Source organism: Lolium rigidum, chromosome 4 (genome assembly GCF_022539505.1).
Source record: "Lolium rigidum isolate FL_2022 chromosome 4, APGP_CSIRO_Lrig_0.1, whole genome shotgun sequence".
In the NCBI taxonomy this organism is placed as follows: domain Eukaryota; kingdom Viridiplantae; phylum Streptophyta; class Magnoliopsida; order Poales; family Poaceae; genus Lolium; species Lolium rigidum.
This window is the reverse complement of record NC_061511.1, coordinates 173529903-173554521: the sequence shown is the minus strand read 5'-3', so window position 1 is coordinate 173554521 and position 24619 is coordinate 173529903. Positions and strand designations below refer to the sequence as shown.

At 47.8% G+C, this 24619-nt stretch overlaps 3 protein-coding genes across 3 annotated transcripts; 1 reads left to right on the top strand and 2 right to left on the bottom strand.

Moving 5' to 3' along the window:
• Nucleotides 1-447: 447 nt before the first annotated feature.
• LOC124706887 (senescence-specific cysteine protease SAG39-like) lies at nt 448-1569 on the bottom strand. Its single transcript, XM_047238554.1, has 2 exons — nt 1137-1569; nt 448-1034 (listed from the first exon to the last, which is right to left on the bottom strand). The coding sequence occupies exons 1-2, from the start codon at nt 1567-1569 to the stop codon at nt 448-450; spliced, it is 1020 nt and encodes a 339-aa protein (XP_047094510.1).
• Nucleotides 1570-3884: 2315 nt separating this feature from the next.
• Nucleotides 3885-4994, bottom strand: LOC124705858 (senescence-specific cysteine protease SAG39-like). The gene is made up of 2 exons (XM_047237554.1): nt 4562-4994; nt 3885-4471 (listed from the first exon to the last, which is right to left on the bottom strand). Exons 1-2 carry the CDS (start codon nt 4992-4994, stop codon nt 3885-3887), a joined length of 1020 nt encoding a protein of 339 aa, XP_047093510.1.
• A 1587-nt stretch (nt 4995-6581) lies between these two features.
• Nucleotides 6582-7699, top strand: LOC124705647 (senescence-specific cysteine protease SAG39-like). The gene is made up of 2 exons (XM_047237354.1): nt 6582-7014; nt 7113-7699. The coding sequence occupies exons 1-2, from the start codon at nt 6582-6584 to the stop codon at nt 7697-7699; spliced, it is 1020 nt and encodes a 339-aa protein (XP_047093310.1).
• Nucleotides 7700-24619: the final 16920 nt, after the last annotated feature.

Genomic DNA, 24619 nt, shown 5'->3' with positions numbered 1-24619 from the left:
AGAATAAGACCAAAGGCATGTGAGTTAAGGTACTTAGCTTTGAGTCAAATACACATTCATTGTATATGGCGAGTGTTGCTCTAGAGTCTAGGTGGCCCACACCAAAAGTATCACTACCTAGTCAGCTTGCATTCGTGCTTGTGCTTCGTGTCTTCGAGACCCATGGTATATACGAGTTCGGGGAAGTGGTAAATCGGCATGGTCTAGGCCTATGTTGAAGTTGGAGATATTTCAAAGATGTACTATATGCTTGGAGAAATTGTTTCTGACAACATTGTGGGAAGTTGTTCCTTAAGGATCAAAAAAATGCTCATTGCATTTTAGTTGATCCATAATATCATTTTCTAGCATAATTTACATGCACATATGATAGTGCTAGACAAGGACGAGATACATGTATTTATTAAAGTGTGTGTACTTGTTCGAATATGTGCAATTTGGTGCTTTCTATGCAGTGGGGTAGGAGGAATCCATGGCAATGCCACACATTCCCTTCTTATCACTAATGTTCTTCTCCATCCTTAAGAATCCTTTCTCTCCCCATGTTGTGCCCCATGAATTTTTCAGCAGCCAATACTTTGTGCCATTACCGTCTGCTCCATAACCAATGGCTGCGATCCCATGATCTAGATCCGTGCCACATGATCCACTCATGATGCCACTGGAGTAAAATTGGAATGTCATGTCACCTCCATCCACAGAAACTGAAACAGGTTGGTTTGCCACGGCCTTCATGAGGGCACCCTCATCATTTACCGGCACCTCCTCATAGCTCTTAATTGTCGCGGAGCTATTGGATGCACCCTTGCACTTGCCGTCTACTGCGACATATGGGTAGTTGGACTCCAATGTGAGGCCACCGTTCTTGATTATGAACTCAAATGCGTCCTCCATGAGTCCTCCCTCGCAGCCCTGGTCTTCACCATGGACATCACAATCGACCAATTCCTGCTCGGAGAGTGAGACAAGTTTGCCGGTACTTAACTTGACAATACCCTCGGTTGCGGCAACAGCGGAAAATGCCCAACAAGAGCCTGCAAATAATTTTGTTGCGATGTAATCTAATCGTGCACACTATCTCGATGTGTTAAACATTGATATGCATGTAACAAAAATTATTGGTTAAATGTACTTACCACATTGCCCTTGATTTTTTATAGGAGTGACCGCGCCTTTTGTCCTCCAGTCCATTATTGCTGGGAGCGCATCCAAGTTTATATTCTCATACCTGAATCCCATCGAAGCCTTTACCTTGTTTGGAATAAACCCTTTGTTGGTCTTGGTTGCCCTGAACTCGTCGTTGGTGAGGTCAGCAAACTGGTTGATGCCGAGGGAGAACTTGCGGTTTTGAGTGTTGAACGACTCGATGAACCTAACATTATCGTTGAACACGTCAAATCGATGCGCCTTCTCGGCAGCGTCCTTGTAGACACGGCCATACTGTGCCATCCAAGCCTCGTGGCGCGCCACCATGGACAAGTCTTTGTTCAGTTCGCGAGCTGCAAGTACAGAGCTACAGAAGCAGAGGCAGCCGAGGATGGCAAGGAGAAAGGCCTTGGGGAAGGCCATGTTTGATCAGGCTCTCTTCTGATTTGCTTGCCACTGCTGGTAGTGTGTATGTACTCTCTACTGTGTATGATCGATATTGGTTTGGTTTGATGAATGGAGCTGGAGTGTATATATAGTACCTGCTGCCTACATGTACGTATTTAAGTAGTAGGAGTTATTTCTACGGTGCGTGTACGCTGTTATCTGACCAGCGTGGCCGTGAAGCAATTGTGTGGCTGGATGTAGTATATGTTAGTATGAATTTAGTGTGCATGAGACGTACGTTGGTGGCACATGTGAGGACGACCCTTTTGGACTGATCGGCCCCTTCAGGATCACATATCTGTAACGGAACACCGTAATTTGGATAGTGAAGTCATATAATTGTATAGTAGAATCATGATTTTGACAACTTTAGATACAATGTAATATATCTTATATTTCAGATTTTTTCTCAAAAAACTATATAACTTATATCAAGGAACGGAGGGAGTATCTTATTGTTGGTAATCTGTATGCATATCCTCTCTCGATGCAGAAGATACATAACGGAAATACGATCAAATGAGGTAGAATAGATGACACCGATATCTCTACTCGCCCAGGTATCTGAATAATGTACATATTGGTATAGAAAAAAAAAGTTGTGTGTATGTCTTGGAGTGTTTAAGGTTAACCATTCTAGGGTCAGTTTGGGATTGATGAATTATGGCAAGCTCAACATATACTATAATCAGCTTCGAATAAATAACCAAAAACAAAAACAAATGCTAGCCAAACAGGGAAATAGGCAAAAAAAAAAAAAACTATTAGACAAATGAGATTATCATAATACTCCCTCCGTTCCTTTCTATAGTGCCTATAGATTTTTGGCATTTGTTTCAGAATATAAGGTTGTAGCTTAGCTTTTCTTTCAATTACCCTCTTCGCGTTCAGCTCCCAAATTTATTATGGTAAGTTAGGAAGATATGGATTTCCCAAATTTGATGTTGATCTCAAATCGTTTAGCTAGGGGTCTTGTGTAAAAAATACTCTTGCACTAATTTCCATGCCAAAAAACTATATGCACTATAGAATGGAACAGAGGGAGTATATCGTAAACCAAGACAGATCTCTTCATCCACTGCATTTAGAATCATTGCACAAAAATACAGTTGATTCCACAAGCATTACTTTCTCTATGTGTAGAGGAATATAGAAGTGAACTATTTTGAGAAGGAGGAGTGTTTCAGATATTTTTTCGTAATTCCATTTTTTTGTTTAGATGTCCTAGGTAGAATTTTACCTGAGTAAGATAAAATACATTTCCAACTTTTGGAAGTGTTAAGAAATTCACTTTTTGTATGTTAATAAGGTGATGCTCTGTTAACAAGTGAAATTTGAAGTTCAAACTTATATTCATCTAGGTAAAATTATTATGCATGGATGGTGATGTTGTACTGTTAATCACTATTTATTGCTGATTCTTTTACCTCCTAATGATTTGAACTTGAAATTCTACACACTTGTGGAAACACTACCTCCCACCAGCAACTTGTATTCTGTGTTTAGAATTTTCAGAAACTTTGAAATGTACTTTTATTTGATTTTCACATTCCACCATAAATTGGTTTTATTGTGATATTTTCCCGTACGGGAAAGTTTCAGTAGAGATAACAATGTCCTACTTTTAGGAATTGCATTAGAAAAAATAAATGCCATAGAGCCAGGAACTGAGGAATTACATGTCTGCTGAGGCGAGGTGGCATAGCTTCATTTCCCAGGAGTCCAGGACCAGCTCGTTGTCATGCTAGCTAACGGTTGACTCATTGCTGTCAACGCAGGCGAGCCCAATAAACTAGTTACTATGTTTAAGAAAACGGCTAGGTACCAGAATATATATTTTTGCAGCTAATGGCATAGAAGATCTTATGGGTAGCTCTTCATTTAGGATGCACAACCATGTCCTGCTCCACCCTTTTCCCATCCACAAGAGAATAAATTTAGACGATTAATCGTGTTCTTTGAATTCTCTACAAATACTGATTCTGATACCATAAGTTATTTCTGAAGTTCCTTAAGATATTGCGAGGCACTCGAGGTTATAACATTTTTCCAACAATTTCATTTTTTAGAATCTATTAGCTACGACAAATATAACCAGCATCCATTCAACTTCAACATATTTGCATAATAGTGATGCCTCATGAGTTGTATAAAAACAAGTAGATCCATATAAAGTATTTGCATAACAATTTACAAGCATATACATATGAACATATATATTACACTAGAAGAAGATACATGTATTTATTCAGTATTGTGTATGTGTGAATATATGGCATTTTCTGATGTAACTAAGCTGTGGGATAGGAGGGCTCCATGGCAAGGCCGCACATGCCCTTCTTGTCACTAATGTCCTTTTCCATTCTTAAAAATCCATTTTCACCCCACGTTGTGCCCCAAGAGTTCTTCAACAACCAATACTTTGTACCATCGCTGGTTGTCCCATAACCAATGGCTGCAATTCCATGGTCCAAATCAGTACCACATGTACCGGTCATCACGCCACCAGAGTAGAACTGGAATGTCATATCGCCTCCATCCACGGCAACTGACACGGGTTGGCTTGCCACTGCCTTCATGAGGGCACCCTCATCATTGGTAGGCACATCCTCATAGCTCTTAATTGTTGCAGCACTGCTAGATCCACTCTTACACTTGCCGTCGGCCGCCGAATATGGATAGCTAGACTCTTTAGTGAGGCCTCCATTCTTGATAATGAACTTGAATGCGTCGTCCATGAGACCGCCCTCACAGCCCTGGTCCTCACCGTGGACATCACAATCCACCAATTCTTGCTCCGAGAGCGAGATAAGATTACCGGTACTTATCTTGACAATGCCCTCTGTTGCAGCAACAGCAGAAAAAGCCCAACAACAACCTGCAAATTATATTAGGTGGTGATATACGCTATCATACACCATTCTGATGTAAAACATCCACATGTATGTAGTTAACTAAATGTACTTACCACACTGGCCCTGATCCTTGACCGGAGTGACTGCACCCTTTGTCCTCCAGTCCACCGTTGCGGGGAGTGCATCAAGGCTCATATTCTCGTACCTGAATCTTGTAGCAACCTTCATCGTGTTCGGAATGAATCCCTTGTTAGTCTTGGTTGCTCTGAACTCATCATTGCTGATGTCCGCAAACTGGTTGATGCTGAGCCAGAACTTGCGGCCCCTGGCGTTGAATGACTCAATGAATTGAGCATTTGTCTTGAATATCTCGAACCTCTGCGCCTTCTCAGCAGCGTCCTTGTAGACGCGTCCATACTTCGCCATCCAATCCTCGTGCCTCGCCACCATGAACAAGTCATCGTTCAGCTCTCGAGCTGCAAGGACAGAACTGCAGAAGCAGAGGCAGCCGAAGATGGCAAGGAGGGAAGCCCTGGGGATGCCCATGTTTGATCAGGCCCTCTTCTGTATTGCTTGCCACTGGTTGTAGTGTGTACCTCGTACTATGTTTTGGTCCGTATTGTTCAATGGAACTAGGTGATATATATAGTACTCACTGGTAACTCTTTATTTAAGTTGAGACAGAGACATGGATACGGTGCATTCGCAAAAAAAAGACATAGGTACGGGGCGTGCACGAAGTGGGACTATGCGGAGTAGCCGTGAAGGAGTATTTCATCTTCTGCGTAGAACATAATTGATTTTTGTGCGTGCGACGTACATACACAGTTGCTGTAACTGTGAGAGCAAGTCCTGTATATGCAGGAGTTCATATCTTCAGTACCTCCTTCAGATGGAAAGGGGAATTCTCTATCTGTTTAAATTGTTCCAGAGGGAAGCCAGCCAAAATATTAGTTTGTGATCAGTACTTTTCTGCCATAGATGCAATAATTCGTTTCGCTGAGTCATATAAATCTGCCATTGATTCCTTTTAGACTGTAATCACTCCGATTAGACTGACATTTTGTATTGTAATGCTTGGGGGTTTGGGAGGAGAAATTGATTACCTAGTATGTCTCCTAAAGAACAGATGCCCATTTCCTGTTAATTTTATGTCTGTATGTAAACTGCATATCCACTTTACTTTCCCGGCCATCCAAGCAAAGCAAGCACCGGTGGCCAGCAGTTCAAGATTGCTGAATGAAGATGAAGCCAGTGGTCAACTTGCTTACTCCATACCAAGTCAATTAGATGGCACTTGCTGGTATAGCAGATACACACATACTATGGTTCTGGTGACTAGAAATGGATGGATGGGCCTGAGTTCATCACAAAGCCAAAGTAATGTGAGCCGGCCGGTCTATTGGTGCATGCTGACTGCTTGGAGAATTACATAAAAAATGGGCCTGAGTTTGGAGAATGCATGTCTTTTACCGTGCATTTTATTTCCCCTAAACGCAGCACACGTTTAAAGACTCTGTGTTCGCCATTCTTGTATCGCCGTTCCAGCTGTTGGCATTCAGTCACAGCTGTTTCTTGTGTGTGATCCTGATGCTCATACAGGAGCAACGCCCGTACAGTACATACAACTAAAGTCCCGTATTTGGAAACACTCTAAAATGCAGCTTTTTTAGCAACTTGTGTTGGTATCTAACATTTGAGTCTAGCTTAATTCCTTTCTGTATCGATTATACTAGAGGGGTCAACTTTCTGTGCAAATAAACTTTAAACAAGTCGCTATGTTTCCTTTGGAAGCTCCGTTGTAACCCAGTCATATGAAGGAGATGCTGAAGGTGTCTGAACTCCTGCATAAACAGGGGTTGTTCTCACAGTTACAGCAACCGTACGTCTCGTGCACTATTTTTATTCTACGCAGGAGATGCAGTACTCCTTCACCGCTACGCAGGAGCTAGCCCCTTTCCACACAGTACAATTCGTGCACGCACCGTACCTACGTATCAATCTCCTACTTAAATAAATAGAAGTACCTGTGATTGAGTACTATATATACCACCTAGTTCCATTGAACAATGCAAACCAAAACATACACACAACTACCAGTGGCAAGCAACTCCGAAGAGAGCCTGATCAAACATGGCCATCACCAGGGCTTCACTCCTTGCCATCCTTGGCTGCCTCTGCATCTTCAGTTCTGTCCTTGCAGCTCGCGAGCTGAATGACGACTTGTCCATGGTGGCGAGGCACCAGGATTGGATGACAAAGTATGGTCGCGTCTACAAGGACGCTGCTGAGAAGGCGCAGAGGTTTGAGATATTCAAGACTAATGCTCGATTCATCGACTCGTTCAACGCTGGGGGGCGCAATTTCTCGCTCAACATCAACCAGTTTGCGGACATCAGCAACGATGAGTTCAGGGCAACCAAGACTAACAAGGGGTTCATTCCGAACAAGGTGAAGGTTGCTACAGGATTCAGGTATGAGAATATCAGTCTTGATGCACTCCCGGCAACGGTGGACTGGAGGACAAAGGGTGCAGTCACTCCCGTCAAGGACCAAGGCCAGTGTGGTAAGTGCATTTGTGCTACAAGTGAATTACATACATATGCATATTTTATATTAGACTCGTGTGTATGATTGCATATATCACAATAAAATCATTTGCAGGTTGTTGTTGGGCTTTTTCTGCCGTTGCTGCAACGGAGGGCATTGTCAAGATAAGTACCGGTGATCTTATCTCGCTCTCGGAGCAAGAATTGGTGGATTGCGATGTCCATGGTGAGGACCAGGGCTGTGAGGGCGGTCTCATGGACGACGCATTCAAGTTCATCATCAAGAATGGAGGCCTCACTAAGGAGTCCAGCTATCCATATTCCGCAGCCGATGGCAAGTGCAAGAGTGGATCTAGCAGTGCTGCAACAATTAAGAGTTACGAGGATGTGCCTACCAATGATGAGAGTGCCCTCATGAAGGCAGTGGCAAGCCAACCCGTGTCAGTTGCAGTGGACGGAGGAGATATGACATTCCAATTCTATTCCGGTGGTGTAATGACCGGTTCATGTGGTACTGATTTGGATCATGGGATTGCAGCCATCGGTTATGGAACAACCAGTGATGGTACGAAGTATTGGTTGCTGAAGAATTCTTGGGGCACAACATGGGGCGAGAATGGGTTTTTAAGGATGGAAAAGGACATTACCGACAAGAAGGGCATGTGTGGCCTTGCCATGGAACCCTCCTACCCCACGGCTTAGTTAACCACATATTCACATACACGAGATTAAATAAATAATGTCTCTTTTTCTAGTGTTGTATATATATGTCCATCCGTATATGCTTGTAAATTGTGTTATGCAAATACATTATATGCATCTACATCTTTGTATGTAACTCATGAATTATGACTACTATATATGCAACTATGTTGAATATGATAAGATTGTTTGGGGAACATATGGTGATTATTTCTGCTATTTCTAAGAAGTTCCACAAAGAAATGGTGTCGTAGGATGCACATTTCAAAAATAAATGTTGTTACCTGGAGTGCCTTCTATTATGCATAAGGAACTTCAAAAATAACTCAGTGTTATAGAAGCAGTATTTCGAAGCTAGCATATTAATTGGCATATTGCATCCCGACTAAAAGGTAAATATAAACGAAATTTCTCCCGCTGTTTAAGTGAACCAGGATTGAAGCTAGCCTAAATATTACTTTGTGTTACAAAATCAGAATGATAAGTAAATTTTCCGTGGCAGTGGTGCATTATATATATATATAGGCCACCGGATTGGTTTTTGAGCTCTATGTACTACTACCTCCGTTTCAAGGAATAAGGCGTCCTCGTTTTACGAGCTTTTTATTTGACCAAGAATTACTTCAAATCAAGGAAAAAAATAGCGCGCTATAACAAAATAGCATGGGTCTAAAAATACGCTATTAGCATGTTATAGCGTGCTATTAACGCGAATAGCGCGCTATAGCGCCGAAATAGCGTAGCGTCGGCTCTCCAGATATGCTATAGCGTGCTATTAGCGTTGGAATAGCGCGCTATTTTTTTTCCATGCTTCAAATAGATAAAAATTATTTGTATGAAATTAATATCATTAAAAAGTGCTTTTCAATACGAATCCAACGATACTAATTACATATAATTTAATCAAGATTTTGTTGCTCAATTTTTATGGTCAAAATTTGTCTTGGAATACGTGTGCGCCTTATTCCTTGAAACGGAGGTAGTACTGAAGGAACACCGGAAAAATGTGTTGCACCATGGGGGCACAAGTACATAAAACCGTACCAGTAAGACGAGGTACATGTAGCAGACCAAAAGATTGGAATACGGAAGGTCAGCGACTCTGTGATTCTTTGATGAGATGGAGAGCTTGTCCGAATTTTCTTTGATTTAATTTCATGATGAAATAAAATGTTGGAAGTATTGTAGGATTGTCTCATACTTCCGCATGGCAGTGGATCATCCGCTTTCCTAAATCAGCGATATGTTGGTACCTGTATTTTTTCTCTCCTGGCTATGTAGTTTCTCTAACATCTGTTCAGTTCCTTTTTTAGTCACTACGGGAAAATCAGGCGCTGCCGTGCAGCCAAACTTTGCCGTGAGCTGCTGCACGGCAAAGATTTCTTTGCCGTGCGTAGCAGAAAGAGCGCACGGCAACGAAAAAATGCACGGCAAAGTATTAGCGCAGCGCACGGCAAAGAAACACATCACGGCAAAGAAAGATATGGCGCACGGCAAAGAAGGGTCTCACGGCAAAGAATTGGAGAAGCGCACGGCAAAGATTTTGGGACGGCAAAGTCCCTGCAAGCCGCACGGCAAAGAAACAGCGCACGGCAAAGGCCTGAGCACTGCCGTGCGGCCAAACTTTGCCGTGCGTACAGATAAGTTGCACGGCAAAGGGTCCTTTGCCGTGCGCTTCTCCCTTTGCCGTGCGCCATTATACTTTTTTTTTGTTTTTCTAACTATTTTATTTCATCTACTACTTATATTTATTTTGTTAATTAGTTTTTCTTTTTGATGACTATTTATTACACTATGTGAAATACAAAATTAGTCTCCATGCTCATCCCCCACATATATCAGGGTTCCGGTGCTCCGGCGGTCGTTATCCCCCTCCTTCCCCCCCCCAAAACAACTGGGACGGCGGGTCTACCCCCTAGATTTCTCCGCGCGACGTTCCACCAATATACCTTTTCATAGGTTTAGGTTTGTTTAGTCCATGGACATATGGAAAATCATGTGTGGTACCCTTTGGCACAGTCTAGCCCCGATATACCCGCGGCGGGACACTTCACCGTACACGTCCGAGAATCTGTTAAGTGTTATCGCCCGAAGGTGAGGAATGTCGACCGCGGGGATCCATGCCATGCACCATTTGGTGAATTACACCTAGCATCACACTTTGACACATATAATAGGTCCACATGCAAGGTTTGGTGGGGTTCCGGTGCTCCGGCGGTCGTTATCCCCCTCCTCCCCCCAAAACAATGGAACGTGTGCCCCGGCGGGTCTACCCCCTAGATTTCTCCGCGCGAGGGTGCACCAATGTAACTTTTCATTCTTTTAGGTTTGTTTAGTACATATACACATGGAGAACCAAAGATTGGGACCCTTTGGCACATATACCAGCAGCTAGAGCCATTATCACACGATCGACGGTGTGCCCGGTCTACTGGTTAGGGTTAGGTGTAGGGTTAGGGCTAGGGTTTAGGGGCCAGGGCTAGGGTTTAGGTTAAAGGGTAAGTATTTATGGTTAGGTTTAGGTTTAGGGTTTAGGGTTAGGGTTAGGGTTTATGATGCATGGTTCTGCAGCTCCGGCGTCGTGGTTTAGGGATTTAGAGGGGTTTAGGGCTCGAAGCCTCCCGGCTTAGGGTTTAGGGTTTAGGGGAGCTACTTTTGCACCATTAGACCTTGCACCACACTTTGACACATATCATAGGTCCACATGCAAGGTTTGGTGGGGTTCCGGTGCTCCGGCGGTCGTTATCCCCCTCCTCCCCCAAAACAAGCTGAACGCGTGCCCCGGCGGGTCTACCCCCTAGATTTCTCCGCGCGAGGGTGCACCAATGTAACTTTTCATAGGTTTAGGTTTGTTTAGTACATATACACATGGAGAACCAAGATTGGGACCCTTTGGCACAGTCTAGCCCCCGATATACCGCAGGCGGGACACTTCGGCCGTACACGTCCGTGAATCCGTTAAGTGTTATCGCCCGAAGGTGAGGAATGTCGACCGGGGATCCATGCCATGCACCATTTGGTGAATTACACCTAGCATCACACTTTGACACATAGAATAGGTCCACATGCAAGGTTTGGTGGGGTTCCGGTGCTCCGGCGGTCGTTCTCCCCTCCTCCCCCAAAACAATGGAACGTGTGCTCCGGCGGGTCTACCCCCCTAGATTTCTCCGCGCGAGGGTGCACCAATGTAACTTTTCATTCCTTTAGGTTTGTTTAGTACATATACACATGGAGAACCAAGATTGGGACCCTTTGGCACATACACCCGCAGCTAGAGCCATTATCACACGATCGACGGTGAGCCGGATCTACTGGTTAGGGTTAGGTGTAGGGTTAGGGCTAGGGTTTAGGGGTAGGGCTAGGGTTTAGGTTAAAGGGTAAGTATTTATGGTTAGGTATAGGTTTAGGGTTTAGGGTTAGGGTTAGGGTTTATGATGCATGGTTCTGCAGCTCCGACGTCGTGGTTTAGGGATTTAGAGGGGTTTAGGGCTCGAAGCCTCCCCAGTTTAGGGTTTAGGGTTTAGGGGAGCTACTTTTGCACCATTAGACCTTGCACCACACTTTGAAACATATCATAGGTCCACATGCAAGGTTTGGTGGGGTTCCGGTGCTCCGGCGGTCGTTATCCCCCTCCTTCCCCCCCAAAACAGTGGGACGGCGGGTCTACCCCCTAGATTTCTCCGCGCGACGTTCCACCAATATACCTTTTCATAGGTTTAGGTTTGTTTAGTCCATGGACATATGGAAAATCATGTGTGGTACCCTTTGGCACAGTCTAGCCCCCGATATACCCGCGGCGGGACACTTCACCGTACACGTCCGAGAATCTGTAAGTGTTATCGCCCGAAGGTGAGGAATGTCGACCGCGGGGATCCATGCCATGCACCATTTGGTGAATTACACCTAGCATCACACTTTGACACATATAATAGGTCCACATGCAAGGTTTGGTGGGGTTCCGGTGCTCCGGCGGTCGTTATCCCCCTCCTCCCCCCAAAACAGCGGAACGTGTGCCCCGGCGGGTCTACCCCCTAGATTTCTCCGCGCGAGGGTGCACCAATGTAACTTTTCATTCTTTTAGGTTTGTTTAGTACATATACACATGGAGAACCAAAGATTGGGACCCTTTGGCACATATACCAGCAGCTAGAGCCATTATCACACGATCGACGGTGTGCCTGGTCTACTGGTTAGGGTTAGGTGTAGGGTTAGGGCTAGGGTTTAGGGGCCAGGGCTAGGGTTTAGGTTAAAGGGTAAGTATTTATGGTTAGGTTTAGGTTTAGGGTTTAGGGTTAGGGTTAGGGTTTATGATGCATGGTTCTGCAGCTCCGGCGTCGTGGTTTAGGGATTTAGAGGGGTTTAGGGCTCGAAGCCTCCCCGAGTTTAGGGTTTAGGGTTTAGGGGAGCTACTTTTGCACCATTAGACCTTGCACCACACTTTGACACATATCATAGGTCCACATGCAAGGTTTGGTGGGGTTCCGGTGCTCCGGCGGTCGTTATCCCCCTCCTCCCCCAAAACAAGCGGAACGCGTGCCCCGCGGGTCTACCCCCTAGATTTCTCCGCGCGAGGGTGCACCAATGTAACTTTTCATAGGTTTAGGTTTGTTTAGTACATATACACATGGAGAACCAAGATTGGGACCCTTTGGCACAGTCTAGCCCCCGATATACTCGCGGCGGGACACTTCGACGTACACGTCCAGGAATGCGGTAAGTGTTATCGCCCGAAGGTGAGGAATGTCGACCGGGGATCCATGCCATGCACCATTTGGTGAATTACACCTAGCATCACACTTTGACACATAGAATAGGTCCACATGCAAGGTTTGGTGGGGTTCCGGTGCTCCGGCGGTCGTTCTCCCCCTCCTCCCCCAAAACAATGGAACGTGTGCCCCGGCGGGTCTACCCCCTAGATTTCTCCGCGCGAGGGTGCACCAATGTAACTTTTCATTCCTTTAGGTTTGTTTAGTACATATACACATGGAGAACCAAGATTGGGACCCTTTGGCACATACACCCGCAGCTAGAGCCATTATCACACGATCGACGGTGAGCCGGATCTACCGGTTAGGGTTAGGTGTAGGGTTAGGGCTAGGGTTTAGGGGGTAGGGCTAGGGTTTAGGTTAAAGGGTAAGTATTTATGGTTAGGTATAGGTTTAGGGTTTAGGGTTAGGGTTAGGGTTTATGATGCATGGTTCTGCAGCTCCGCGTCGTGGTTTAGGGATTTAGAGGGGTTTAGGGCTCGAAGCCTCCCAGGTTTAGGGTTTAGGGTTTAGGGGAGCTACTTTTGCACCATTAGACCTTGCACCACACTTTGAAACATATCATAGGTCCACATGCAAGGTTTGGTGGGGTTCCGGTGCTCCGGCGGTCGTTATCCCCCTCCTTCCCCCAAAACAACGGGACGGCGGGTCTACCCCCTAGATTTCTCCGCGCGACGTTCCACCAATATACCTTTTCATAGGTTTAGGTTTGTTTAGTCCATGGACATATGGAAAATCATGTGTGGTACCCTTTGGCACAGTCTAGCCCCCGATATACCCGCGGCGGGACACTTCACCGTACACGTCCGGGAATACGTTAAGTGTTATCGCCCGAAGGTGAGGAATGTCGGACCGCGGGGATCCATGCCATGCACCATTTGGTGAATTACACCTAGCATCACACTTTGACACATATAATAGGTCCACATGCAAGGTTTGGTGGGGTTCCGGTGCTCCGGCGGTCGTTATCCCCCTCCTCCCCCAAAACAGCGGAACGTGTGCCCCGGCGGGTCTACCCCCTAGATTTCTCCGCGCGAGGGTGCACCAATGTAACTTTTCATTCTTTTAGGTTTGTTTAGTACATATACACATGGAGAACCAAAGATTGGGACCCTTTGGCACATATACCAGCAGCTAGAGCCATTATCACACGATCGACGGTGTGCCTGGTCTACTGGTTAGGGTTAGGTGTAGGGTTAGGGCTAGGGTTTAGGGGCCAGGGCTAGGGTTTAGGTTAAAGGGTAAGTATTTATGGTTAGGTTTAGGTTTAGGGTTTAGGGTTAGGGTTAGGGTTTATGATGCATGGTTCTGCGCCTCCGGCGTCGTGGTTTAGGGATTTAGAGGGGTTTAGGGCTCGAAGCCTCCCCGGCTTAGGGTTTAGGGTTTAGGGGAGCTACTTTTGCACCATTAGACCTTGCACCACACTTTGACACATATCATAGGTCCACATGCAAGGTTTGGTGGGGTTCCGGTGCTCCGGCGGTCGTTATCCCCCTCCTCCCCCCAAAACAAGCGGAACGCGTGCCCCGGCGGGTCTACCCCCTAGATTTCTCCGCGCGAGGGTGCACCAATGTAACTTTTCATAGGTTTAGGTTTGTTTAGTACATATACACATGGAGAACCAAGATTGGGACCCTTTGGCACAGTCTAGCCCCCGATATACCCGCGGCGGGACACTTCAGCGTACACGTCCAGGAATCTGTTAAGTGTTATCGCCCGAAGGTGAGGAATGTCAGACCGGGGATCCATGCCATGCACCATTTGGTGAATTACACCTAGCATCACACTTTGACACATAGAATAGGTCCACATGCAAGGTTTGGTGGGGTTCCGGTGCTCCGGCGGTCGTTCTCCCCTCCTCCCCCCAAAACAGCGGAACGTGTGCCCCGGCGGGTCTACCCCCTAGATTTCTCGCGCGAGGGTGCACCAATGTAACTTTTCATTCCTTTAGGTTTGTTTAGTACATATACACATGGAGAACCAAGATTGGGACCCTTTGGCACATACACCCGCAGACTAGAGCCATTATCACACGATCGACGGTGAGCCGGATCTACCGGTTAGGGTTAGGTGTAGGGTTAGGGCTAGGGTTTAGGGGGTAGGGCTAGGGTTTAGGTTAAAGGGTAAGTATTTATGGTTAGGTATAGGTTTAGGGTTTAGGGTTAGGGTTAGGGTTTATGATGCATGGTTCCGTGCTCCGCGTCGTGGTTTAGGGATTTAGAGGGGTTTAGGGCTCGAAGCCTCCCCAGCTTTAGGGTTTAGGGTTTAGGGGAGCTACTTTTGCACCATTAGACCTTGCACCACACTTTGAAACATATCATAGGTCCACATGCAAGGTTTGGTGGGGTTCCGGTGCTCCGGCGGTCGTTATCCCCTCCTTCCCCCCCAAAACAACGGGACGGCGGGTCTACCCCCTAGATTTCTCCGCGCGACGTTCCACCAATATACCTTTTCATAGGTTTAGGTTTGTTTAGTCCATGGACATATGGAAAATCATGTGTGGTACCCTTTGGCACAGTCTAGCCCCCGATATACCCGCGGCGGGACACTTCACCGTACACGTCCGGGAATCCGTTAAGTGTTATCGCCCGAAGGTGAGGAATGTCGGACCGCGGGGATCCATGCCATGCACCATTTGGTGAATTACACCTAGCATCACACTTTGACACATATAATAGGTCCACATGCAAGGTTTGGTGGGGTTCCGGTGCTCCGGCGGTCGTTATCCCCCTCCTCCCCCAAAACAGTGGAACGTGTGCCCCGGCGGGTCTACCCCCTAGATTTCTCCGCGCGAGGGTGCACCAATGTAACTTTTCATTCTTTTAGGTTTGTTTAGTACATATACACATGGAGAACCAAAGATTGGGACCCTTTGGCACATATACCAGCAGCCTAGAGCCATTATCACACGATCGACGGTGTGCTCGGTCTATCGGTTAGGGTTAGGTGTAGGGTTAGGGCTAGGGTTTAGGGGCCAGGGCTAGGGTTTAGGTTAAAGGGTAAGTATTTATGGTTAGGTTTAGGTTTAGGGTTTAGGGTTAGGGTTAGGGTTTATGATGCATGGTTCTCGGCTCCAGCGTCGTGGTTTAGGGATTTAGAGGGGTTTAGGGCTCGAAGCCTCCCGCTTTAGGGTTTAGGGTTTAGGGGAGCTACTTTTGCACCATTAGACCTTGCACCACACTTTGACACATATCATAGGTCCACATGCAAGGTTTGGTGGGGTTCCGGTGCTCCGGCGGTCGTTATCCCCTCCTCCCCCCAAAACAGCGGAACGCGTGCCCCGGCGGGTCTACCCCCCTAGATTTCTCCGCGCGAGGGTGCACCAATGTAACTTTTCATAGGTTTAGGTTTGTTTAGTACATATACACATGGAGAACCAAGATTGGGACCCTTTGGCACAGTCTAGCCCCCGATATACCCGCGGCGGGACACTTCAGCGTACACGTCCAGGAATCTGTTAAGTGTTATCGCCCGAAGGTGAGGAATGTCAGACCGGGGATCCATGCCATGCACCATTTGGTGAATTACACCTAGCATCACACTTTGACACATAGAATAGGTCCACATGCAAGGTTTGGTGGGGTTCCGGTGCTCGGCGGTCGTTCTCCCCTCCTCCCCCAAAACAGTGGAACGTGTCCCCGGCGGGTCTACCCCCCTAGATTAGGTTTAGGTTTAGGGTTAGGCTTAGGGTTTAGGGTTAGGGTTAGGGTTTAGGCTACTTTTGCATGCTGAGTTTTTTTGAAACTGAAAGCATGATACATACTTTATTAAATGATACACATATTGAAAAAACAGGTTTAATGTAATGTGGATATAGAAATGAATGTTGTTGATAATTAAAATATGTTGGGACTTGCTCCCCCTTCTCTGGATCAGCTCGACACTGATTGATGCTTATCTACCCTGGATCATTATTTCTAACAGCTAAGTGGCATTGCCACTTGGTTCAATTCTTTCTTCTATTTTTGTTGTGTGCAGAGTTAAAGATGAACTAGATGATCCGGGTGATCAACTTGATCAACTCGTAGATGGACAATAGCTAGGGTTTTAGTATAGTTACTTGTATATTTATTTTCATATTTGATCCAGATTACACATTGATGTAATATAAATGAATTATGTAAATGACAATGTATATGAATTATGTAATATAAATGAATTATGTAAATGACAATGTATAATAAAAAAATCTTTGCCGTGCGCAGGCGCACGGCAAAGAAACCTGCCGCACGGCAAAGGCTGCTCCGCGCACGGCAAAGAGCCCCCGCACGGCAAAGCTCCTTTGCCGCACGGCAAAGAGCCCCCGCACGGCAAAGCGTGCGGATAAGTGGATTTGGTCGGGACGCGCTGAGCCACAAACGCGCGCCTCTGGTCGACCTCTCTCCTCGCTCACCCCCCGCGCCGCCACCTCCCCCGCACGCACGCAGGCCGCACGCCGCCGCCTCCCCCGCCGCCGCCGCCGCTGCTGCCGCTCCCCCGCCCCTCCCCCGCCGCTGCCGCTACTGCTACTCCCTCGCCGCCGCCGCTACTCCCCCGCCGCCGCCGCTACTGCCCCTCCCCCGCCGCCGCCGCTACTCCCCCGCCGCCGCTGCTACCGCCCCTCCCCCGCCGCCGCCGCTACTCCCCCGCCCCCTCCCCCGCCCCCTTCCCCGCTGCAGGACGCCGCTGTTGCTCCCCTGCTCGCCACCACCCGAGCGAGCCGCCACCCGAGCCGCCACCACCACCTCACCCGCAGCCTCCCGCGCCGGCCACCACCTGAGGAGGGTCAAGGTATGTGCCTCTTTTTTTTGAATTTTTCATATTACTTATTGTATTTAGGGTAGTTAAAAAATATTATGCATGCTAATTAGTAGTTACAATAAATATGCATGAAAAATAGGGTAGTTTAGTATAGAAAATATTTTAGAAAGTGGGATTTAGAGCAAACCAATAGGGATTTAGAGAAAATAGGGATTTAGAGCAAACCAATAGGGATTTAGAGAAAATAGGGATTTAGAGAAATATTGTATTTACAATAGTGGGATTTAGAGCAAACAAATGATCTTTTGTCGCTAATTACTTTTCTCGCTATGCAGACGATGTTTTGAGGTGGACACAGGGGCCGGCGTTGTCGGGGTGCTTGAGGAGCGTTGCTCAAGGGGACCATTTTACCGGAGGGGATTTTGGCGGAGGGTCGTTGGTCTTCTTCGCCGGCTGTCGGTCACGCTTCGAGGGTGAGAATCCGTTCGCCTCTCTTGTACCTAGGTTTTTTCTTTATGTCTAGATCACCAAGTCTGTCGCGATACCTAGGCGTCTCTTCCCGACCGTAAGGGTTACGCGGATAAATATGCATTAGTGGTCTCGCATATTATGAACCGTAACTCTTACGGCATTTATCGGGACAGCCGGCGGATGCGTAGTTGGGTACGTTCTCCGTGCTCTACCCCGATCCGAGACAGGATTTCGGTAGCGCCTCCCCATTGTTCTCCGGATGCACACCCCTCTCGGCTTTTTGCCGAGACGTGTATCGGGAGAGCAGCGGGGAGGTGCTGCCGAAATTCTGTCTCGGATCGGGGTAGAGCTGGGAGAACGTACTCAATCTACGGATCCGGCGGCTGCTAGGAGCCCACCTAGTAGAGTTTCAGGTTGATGCACGCGTAAAATAAATAAATATATGATGCATTTATTTCGTATTTGATATATAAATGCTATGTTCGTCTGTTTTGTTGCTGATTAGAGGATGGATAATCGTGGCTGGATGTACGATGGCAGAATCAGTCAGTGCAACTATACTGATGAATGGGGAGAAAAGACCGAGCAGTTTGTGGATAGGGCGTTTGCCATCCCTAGCAGACCTATAAGTGTTTGGTGCCCTTGTAGTAAGTGCGCTAACCGAAAGGCACAGGACAAGGAAACTATGAGTATGCACCTGATCAAGTTTGGGTTCACACCGTCCTACAGGATTTGGACTTACCATGGAGAAAAGGCAAAGAAACGTGCTAGGAAGGAGGTGCGGCAGATTCAACCTAGGGGGAATATGACACCTGGTTTTGATAGGTGCTTAGAAAACTTGGCTAATGGTAATGTGCCTGAAAGCTCTCATGTAGAGGTGGAGACACCTCGGGATGCGGAGACAAGTGAGGACCCGGAGGAAAACACAAAGGAGTACTATGAGGCTCTGTTTGCTTCGCAGAAACCCCTACATGAAAATACAGAGGTTACCCAACTAGATGCCATCGCTCGCCTTATGGCCTTGAAGTGCCATAGGAACTTGTGCGAGAGATGGGTTCGATGAACTTACGGTCATCGTAGGCAGCCTTCCGCCGAAAGGGCACCTCTTGCCGCAAAACTTCTACTATTCGACCAAATTGCTCGGTGACCTTAAGATGTCATCTCAGCAGATACACGCTTGTCCAAAGGGATGCATGCTATTCGAGAGAGGAGCACGCCGACACAAATTATTGCATCAAATGCAATTCCTCTAGGTACTTTGAGGTAGACCGCAATGGTGATGGTCGGAAGAGGCGGACCACGGTTGCCAAGAATATCCTCCGCTATCTTCCAGTTCTACCGAGGATCCAGCGGCTCTTCATGACCGAGGATACCGCCAGCGGATGAGGTGGGCCGTGGAAGGAAACAGATACACCGACAAGATGATACATCCGTCGGATGGTACTGCATGGAAGAACTTTGTGAAGAAATTTCCACTGAAAGCGGGTGACCCGAGGAGCGTAGCGATTGCGATATCAACCGATGGGTTCAATCCATATGGTATGTCGGCTGCAGTATACGGTTGTTGGCCAGTGTTTGTTATTCCCATGAACCTCCCCCTGGCGTCTGCATGAGATCAGAGAACATGTTTGTGTCGATGATAATCCCAGGGCCCAAATACCCGGGCAAGAACATGAATGTGTACCTGGAACCGCTGGTGGATGACTTGGTTCGTGGCTGGGAAGGTCGCGGGATCCGAACATATGACGCATCAAAGAAGGAGTACTTCGATATGTATGTGTGGTACCACACGTCCCCGCATGACCTGCCAGCACGTGCTTTGTTCTGCGGGTGGTGTACACATGGGAAGTGGCCTTGCCCACAGTGCAGACAGGCCGTGACTTTCTTCTGGCTAAACAAGGGAGGCAAGTATTCATGCTTTGATGAAGCTCGACAGTTTCTTGAGCGGAGGCATGCATACAGGAGTGATGTAAAGAGTTTCAAGAAAGGCCGTGTTGTCCGTGGCCCGAAGCCAATTCCGAAGACCGGAACGGAAATCAAGGCCGAGTTAGATGCTCTTCAGCCTAGCCCTGATGGGAATGGTTTCTTAGGATATGGGGAGACACACCAATGGACTCACAAGCCGTGCTTATGGAAGCTCCCTTACTTTGAGTTTCTCGAGCTCCCGCATAACATTGATGTAATGCACACCGAGAAGAATATCGGTGAAGCCATTTGGAGCACGATTGTGGACACCGAGAAGACGAAGGATAACATAAAGGCTCGAATTGATCAAGAAAGGTGGTGTGATAGGCCGGAGTTGAACATGCAGCCACCTAATGGTGCCAAAAAACTTGGACTAAGCCACACGCTCCGTTCCGCCTCACAAAGGCCCAAAAAAGGGAGGTCTTCCAATGGATGAAGGACTCCTTGTTTTTCCCCGATGGGTTCGCAGCCAACTGGATGAGGGGCCTGAACATTGAAACGCCGCGAGTACAAGGACTGAAGAGTCATGACTACCACATATGGCTTGAGCGGATAATGCCGGTGATGATTCGAGGCTATGTCCCCGAGAAGACTTGGCGAGTGCTAGCGAGGTTGAGTTTTTTCTTCCGCCGGATTTGTGCTAGGGAGTTAGACACTAAAGTGATTGAGAAGCTGGATGAAGAGGCACCCGTGTTGCTTTGCGATCCGGAGAAGATCTTTCCTCCGGGGTTTTTTAATCCGATGCAACACATGATCCTGCACCTCGCGGAGGAGTGCTTAAAGGGGGCCCGAATTGGGGCCGTTGGCGTTTGGTCCCGAGAGAGAAACACAAAAGCTTCGTCAAATGACTGGCAATAAATGCAAGATCGAAGCATCCATAGCCGAGGCGAGTCCCGAACGTGGAGGTGGCAAACTTCACCACTAAGCACTATGATCCCAACATTCCCACAAAGCACAACCCGGTCCTCCGTTACAATGCCGCCAACAATGAAGAAGTACCCAAGCTTAGCATCTTCGTGGGGCTTGGTGGCAAGTCAAGTGGCTCGAAGCCGTACAGAACGGACCTACCGGAGCGGACCTTGATCCACTCGTATGTCTTAAACACCATGGTCGAAGTGAAGCCGTACATCGAGTAAGTGCGAACCATTTAATTATTCGCAAACATTCACTCGTATGTTCGTGGCTAACTCTTCATCTTTTCATCGGTATAGGAAATTCAAGGCTATACATTGGAAGAATACCCACAGGGAGCCTACCCCGGAAGAATCCAAGCAAATTTTCGATAAGGGAGGCGGTTTCGGTTTCGATAGCTGGTTTTGTAATTTGGTACTATTCTATCCAAATTAGCTAGCACTTCCTACATTTATCGGTCATTTCTCGTTCTAAACTTCTTGTGCTAAACTTGTAGGCAAGAACCGACAAAGAGATGAAGTCGAGCTAAGAAAAATTGCTAGGGGCTTTGACCATTCCGTAGAAGCGTTCAACTCCTATGACGTGAACGGGTATCGCTTCCGAGACCCATCAATACACAACAAGCCGGCCCAACGCGAAGACAATAAATAGTGGGGTGGTATGTCAAGGTGATGATGGGCTCCATTACTATGGAAGAGTCGAGGGTATATACGAGCTGAATTACGGGTTTCACAAAGGGCTAAATCCCGTCGTCTTCAAATGCCATTGGTTTGACCCACGTCGGGTGAGACGGGATCCTGAAATTGGGTTGGTCGAAGTTGAAAGGAACTCCGTTTATAAGGGAGAGGATGTGTACATCTTGGCAACCCAGGCCTTTCAAGTATTCTATCTCCCGTACGCGTGCAGAAACCCGACAAAACGTCTACATGGATGGGATGTTGTGATGACGGTGCCTTCACGCAATAGGCCGCCCCCGCCAAACAAGGACGATTACCGCCGCGTAGACCCCTCAGCAAGGAGTGTCGAGTTTTATCCGGAAGAAGGGCTCCCCGGCCATTTCACAATCGGCTTGCCGACTATCGATGACATGGTCGTAGACGATGAACAAGAAGACGCGGGCATGGATGGAGACAATGCGAGAAGATGAAGCCGAGGATGTCCGTGCCTCGGAAGACCTGAGTTTGCTCGAGGCGTTCAAAGCAGGGATTGACCTCGATGCGGATGGACCACCTCCGGGTTTCATTGATGATTATTGGTTCGCCGAGCCTGATGACGATGAGGAGACACGCGGTCCAATCACGGATGGCGACACAGGCTACTGATCTATGTAGTAGTAATTGTGAGGCTAGCCTATTTGTAATAACTCCGTGTAATAGAGATTGTGTTCGATCCTTAGTGTAATAGAGGATGAGGGGTTGGGGAACTTAGTGTTCGATCCTGATCCAAGCCTAGAGTGGTGTGAGCCGGAGGATTACCAGTACGTTCCAGCTTTGGAGAGGCTGAGGCCACGTGATAGGAAGCCATATCGGCGTGGGATAACACAGCTCCCTCGCCGAAGAGCCGGCGCTACGGGCACGTTGTTCTTGTGCCCTATGGAAGGAGGTACATGTTATTTTTTGGCATTTCGTTATCGCAATTTTGTCATTATCAAAATTATTATCACATACATATTGATGTTGTCGTTTCATGGTGCAGCTCGTTCCAGTTTGAAGACCCGACGCAGAGACCGCCACGTGGGTACTCGAACATCCTTGGGGGCCTACTTAGATTTTATTTCCCTGGGATAGTCGATCTCCCTACTGGTGGCTGCGACGTAGCTTGGAGGTGGGCGCACTACAGCCTCGCGGAAGATCCTCTTGGCCGCGGCACCGCGGCGGATTTGGTTGTTGCCAAATTCTGGGTACGTGACTTTTGACTTCTTACCATTCATACACTCTCCTTGGTTCACAATAATTGCACTAATGCCCCTTGTTTTACCTATGTTGCAGAAATTCTTCAAGAGGGCCGAGGGCAAGGAGAATGCGTGCGATGATGTCCTACACCAGCTTGCAAGGAAGAGGGTGACCGGCATGCACTACGAGGCACGTGTTCAATGCGGCCGCGGCTGGCACGCCGACCGCTTCGTCCACATGAGTAAGGAGGACGCTCGCGACACGCTCATGCAGCCGTGGCAGTACTTGCAGGTATTTGCATTTATGTGTTATTGATTTCTTTATCGCCATGTAGTTTATTTTACCATAATGGGTTTATCTTGTGCATGTAGAACCCTCCTCGGTACGTCGGCAACGACGATAGGTGCTTTCGTGCGATGGTCATGTGGTGGACATGCCCCCGGTACCTCAAGAAGCACGAGGAGGGCAAGAAGAAGCGGGCGAGAGATGCGAGGTGGATCGCATATCCAAGGCAGCATCCCCATCTCTCTTCACCTGCGAAGGAGGTGAGCAAATTAATGGTTCCTTCATTCTTTGAATTCATGTTATATATTTGTTAACTCTCCAAGGGTGTGTCACTTCACTCAATTACATGTTCTCTTTTGCGGGAAGTCGGGACAGGAGCGAAGCCTAACGTCTTTGCCGTGCTAAAGAAGATGAAGCAAAGGAAGACGCTGATCCTGAGACGGGGTCCGTGTGGGTTAACCCGCAATCCGAGACCCGGTGCACGTCGTATGTCTCCAAGTTCAAGCAGAAGTACGGCGAGGAGGCCAATCCGGAGGCCGAGGACTTTGACCTCGAGGTCGCGGTGCTTGCGGGAGAAGGCTTGAAGCATGGCCGCCTATGGTTTGGTGACGGGTGCGTCGACCCAGCGAGGGTTCCCTCTCTCCGCCGGATCCGTCGTGGTCGTAAGAGCGGCCAGCCTGAGGTAGAGCCCCGGCCACGGGCTTCGGATCTAGGCGTCGAGCGGTTACGGGTATGTTCTTCCTCGGGTCTCTACATTTCCTTTACATGCTTTCCATTGAAATGTTAATGACATCGCGGCAACACAACGTAGGAGGAGATGGCAGCGAAGGAGCAGGCGGCCCAGGAGCACGCACGGAACATGGAGCGGACGATTCGGAGTACCGGCGAGCAGCGAGACACGGATGATGCAGCGGATGCAACAGCAGCAGCAGATGATGCAGCGAGCAGCGAGCACGGATGAGCTGGCTGATGAGCCGATACGGCTCTGTCTACTCCACCGGGGAGTCTTCCTCCTCCACCTTACTCCATGTGGATGCCGCCACCGCCCACTCGGACCCCGGGGACACCTATCACCGTCAACAACATGAACATCATCCGGAGCATGAACCGCGGTGAGTCCTCTTGTGCCCAACCCGCTACTTGTTCAAGTGTTCAATATGCAAATGCAAATGTTCATTCCATCAACATGCTTATAGATTATATGTCACAAGGCAATGACGATGAGGCCGGCGGAAGCGGAGGAGGACAAGGTTGATGGCATGGTCTTCGTGCACTCGTCGTCGTTGTAATGCATTGTTCGCACTTGTTATGGATTGTAATAATTGACATTGCTATGCATGAACTATGTGGACTCTATGTAACGGATTGTATGCATGAACTATGTGTGCTCGATGTATTTGTGGTGTTGTTGATGTGTTTGGTGATCTTATGTTGATATATATGTTATATATGCTATATTTGTGAAATGCAATATTTGAAATGCAGGGATAATTGAAAAATAGCAAAAAAATGAAAAAATCAGGCCCCTTTGCCGTGTGTGTGCACACGGCAAAGGACATTTGGTCTCTTTGCCGTGCGCACACGCACGGCAAAGGGGCCACGTGTCGCCCAACTGTGCTCCTGGGAGCTCCTGGGGGGCGTGCCTGTATGGGGCTTTCCCGTGCGTGGCAGAGCAAGGCCGCACGGCAAAGCTTCGCACGGCAAAGAATATTGCGCACGGCAACGCATGGCGCACGGCAAAGAAGCAGGGCGCACGGCAAAGAAACGGCGCACGGCAGCGATGGCGACGCACGGCAAAGATGCCTCTCACGGCAGCGCCCGCAGCGCACGGCAGAGATGGCGACGCACGGCAAAGGGCGTTGCCGTGCAATCCGTCCATGCGCACGGCA